The 3,174-nt window shown below is 30.4% G+C and overlaps 1 protein-coding gene across 1 annotated transcript; it reads right to left on the bottom strand.

Moving 5' to 3' along the window:
• Positions 1-1,277: 1,277 nt before the first annotated feature.
• LOC111913718 (ubiquitin-conjugating enzyme E2 35) lies at positions 1,278-2,920 on the bottom strand. The gene is made up of 7 exons (XM_023909427.2): positions 2,729-2,920; positions 2,520-2,547; positions 2,316-2,402; positions 2,110-2,168; positions 1,898-2,013; positions 1,674-1,771; positions 1,278-1,511 (listed from the first exon to the last, which is right to left on the bottom strand). Exons 1-7 carry the CDS (start codon positions 2,762-2,764, stop codon positions 1,474-1,476), a joined length of 462 nt encoding a protein of 153 aa, XP_023765195.1. The 5' UTR covers positions 2,765-2,920; the 3' UTR covers positions 1,278-1,473.
• Between the last annotated feature and the right edge of the window lie 254 nt (positions 2,921-3,174).

Here is a 3,174-nt window from a genome sequence, read left to right as displayed (position 1 = left end):
TATTCTCTCAAAGCATCATGATTTTGTGCAATAGCTTCTTAATGTCCCTTAAATGGTTTATCATCTTAGAATGATGTAAGCAAGGCAAAGAAGGTTGTCCCAGTAACATCTCATAAAAGAAACATTCAATGTCTTGCTTACATCACTTTGAAATGATGAACTACTTGAATGACCTTAGGAAGCCATTGCATAAAATCATGATGCTCTAAGAGAAAAAAATAATAATAATGGGAATTGAGTACAGATTTACGTAAGGGTTCAATTTAACCTAAATATTTGTCAACTATGATCATATGTGAATGTCATATCATCTTTTTGTCTAGTTAGCAAGTGAGAAGCATGAAACACCTAAAACAAATATGATAATTGATTAAATTTGCAATAAAATTGTAAGTTTGGTGATTTAACTGAGAAAAAAAAAACACAATGTTAAAACTGAAATTTTATATAATTTTAGTGTCTTTTATTCAATTTTCTCTTTCTAAAATGATAACATATGTTTGAAATTTGAACTTCCAAATGTTTTTGATGATTTCAACTTATGGGATTCAAGGAACAATTTAGTTAAAATGATCATTTGGATTGAAGGTCTTGGACTCTTGGTTTCTATTTTCCTTAAGTGACAACCAATGTAGACCCCTTATTTAAAAGAATAATGGCAATATATTTTCAATTAGGTTATTTAAGCTTTCAAACTTTTACATCCATTAAAAAAAATCAACCATTTTTTAGAAGCCATTTTAGTATTAAAGCTAGTGTTTCATTTTTTTGAATTGATAAAAACCTGTGTAGGTTTTTTCTTTGCTTGCACATATTTTGTAAATAAGGATGAAGATTATAGGTATTTGAGTGGTCACATAATGAAGAACTACCTCATTTAGTAGGAGAATTTTATTAAAATGCGGCAATTGTTGAACAAGATAATTAGGTAGCATCATAGTGAACATTGTGCAAAACCAATTGAAGCAAACAACTAAAGTCTAGCATTTTTTATTAGGATTTTGATTTTTTTTTTAATGCGGCTTTCATCCGTTCTAGTTTTTTAGTGATTATGATATTCAGATATTGTTTCACACTAATCATGTGATATTGCAAGTAAATATTCTTACATTTGCAATGACTCAAATTTATTTATTGATTCTTTTTGTTAGGAACCCCAATAAAAAAACAACTCCACTATCATCTTGAAACTCACCTCTTTGTTAAAACCTCAAATAGCAAACACCTTTTTCTTTCAATAAACATAAAACAAACAAAACAAAATCATTTCTAGAAAATAATAACCAATCCAAGGAAACATCTCTTCATTAAATTCTTGATATAAAAGATACATCATATATTCATTTGAACCATAAAGAAATAGGGTTTCAATAGTGAAGAGAGAGTAATCACTACATGGAGAATATTAATATGTTGTAATAAAAATATATTTTTTTTTATTTTTTTTTCAGAGTCCCGAACAAAATACATCCGCTAGGCCCCACTCGCATACAAACGCGTCCACTCCTTTGCTACACACACCATATAAAAAAAATTTCAACACCAACAATAGCAACTTACTTTTATAGCAATCTTCATGATATAAAAAAGTAACATTTTCAAAATATAAGAAAAAATATTGTTAATAAAAAAGAAAAATAGGATTCTATTAATATTTAATACTATTAACTTACCTGTTTCCACAGCTTCTGCTTCATTTGATTTCCAGTGTTTTGCTATGTTCTCTGAAAGCGGATCATCTGGATTTGGAGCACTTAAAAGTGCTTGAATACTACCACATCACATCACATACTTACAAAATTACAAATCCTCATTCATTTCTTTAACTTATAATAATAATAATACAAAAATTAATAGAATTATAAGTTATAAAGTAATAAAGTATAAACAATTCTACCTCAAGAGCACTGTGCGAATCTGAAGAGCAGGACTCCATTTGTCTTTTAGAATATCAAGACATATTCTTCCAAGTTTATCAATATTTGGATGATAGATTTTTGTAAGGAATCGAACCTGTTATAAACATTTATAAAAAAAAAAAATCATAAAAAAAATATGTGATTATAAATATATATCTTTATGAACATGTATAAGAAGATGTTTGTGTACCTTAGGCGCAGCCATTGGGTATTCCTCAGGCAGAAATAACTCCAGCTTGAAGACTCCTCCTATAATTATAAGAATAACAGGTTTCTGAATACATTAAGTGCTTAACCATTTAAGCTCATTAAATCCAAAAAAAAAAAACATTAATGGAGTTCATTGACACAAGAATGAAGGAAGAAAGAGAAAAAGGCATTTATAAGTTAATTGACCTTCATAAGGAGACTGTGATGGGCCAAGAATCATGACATTGAAATACCGCATATTATCTTCTGATGGCGATGCGCTTATTCCCGGTGCTACACCACAAAATCAAAGGCATACAACAAATCAACAACACATGAAGTTTCGAATTTGCAATTGACAATATAACAAATCAACAATACGTGAGAAAAGGGGATAGAGTTCATAATCACCTGGTTCGCTAAGTAAGCGCTGGGTTTCCTGTATCAAAACCAGAAAGTCAAAACTCAAGTTAGGGTTTTCGAATACACGACGCGGTGATCGCCGGAAAATGGATCTTAAACGAGAAAAGGTATACGAATAAAGGATGAAAGATGTGAAAATGAGTAACTGGGGAAGGGATCAGGAGCGGATGATTAAGAATTGTTTGTGTTGATGATACCTTGATAATTCTTCGAGGGAGGTTGCTGTTCGCCATAGAAGTGGAAGATTTACGCCAAGGGGCTTTTGCCTTTTTTAGAGAGAGAGAGAGAGAGAGAGAGAGAGAAATTTTTCTAGAGAGAGAAAGTATTGGTGAGACGATGGATTTGAGCACTTTCTTTCACGCTGCGACTATTTCTGGCAATGGTTCGATTGTTTCATTGATTCTGGGACTTTTTGTTTTATTGAAAAAAAAAAATGCGATATTTACAATGTGAGGACTCAAACTTTCTAAAATTGATGATATTTCCTTTTGAAAACTGCAAAAATGGTCCTTTAACTTTTCTTTGGATTTGATCCAAATATTTTTGATTTATAAAAAGCTCCTCATTTAAGGTTTTATTACGGATTGGATCTATAAAACTAAAAACATTAATAGAGGACAATTAAATACATGCAAAATGATCA

This window comes from Lactuca sativa, chromosome 7, assembly GCF_002870075.4.
Source record: "Lactuca sativa cultivar Salinas chromosome 7, Lsat_Salinas_v11, whole genome shotgun sequence".
NCBI classification, from domain to species: domain Eukaryota; kingdom Viridiplantae; phylum Streptophyta; class Magnoliopsida; order Asterales; family Asteraceae; genus Lactuca; species Lactuca sativa.
The sequence above is the reverse complement of the archived record's forward strand: the minus strand, read 5'-3'. Positions and strand labels throughout refer to the sequence as shown.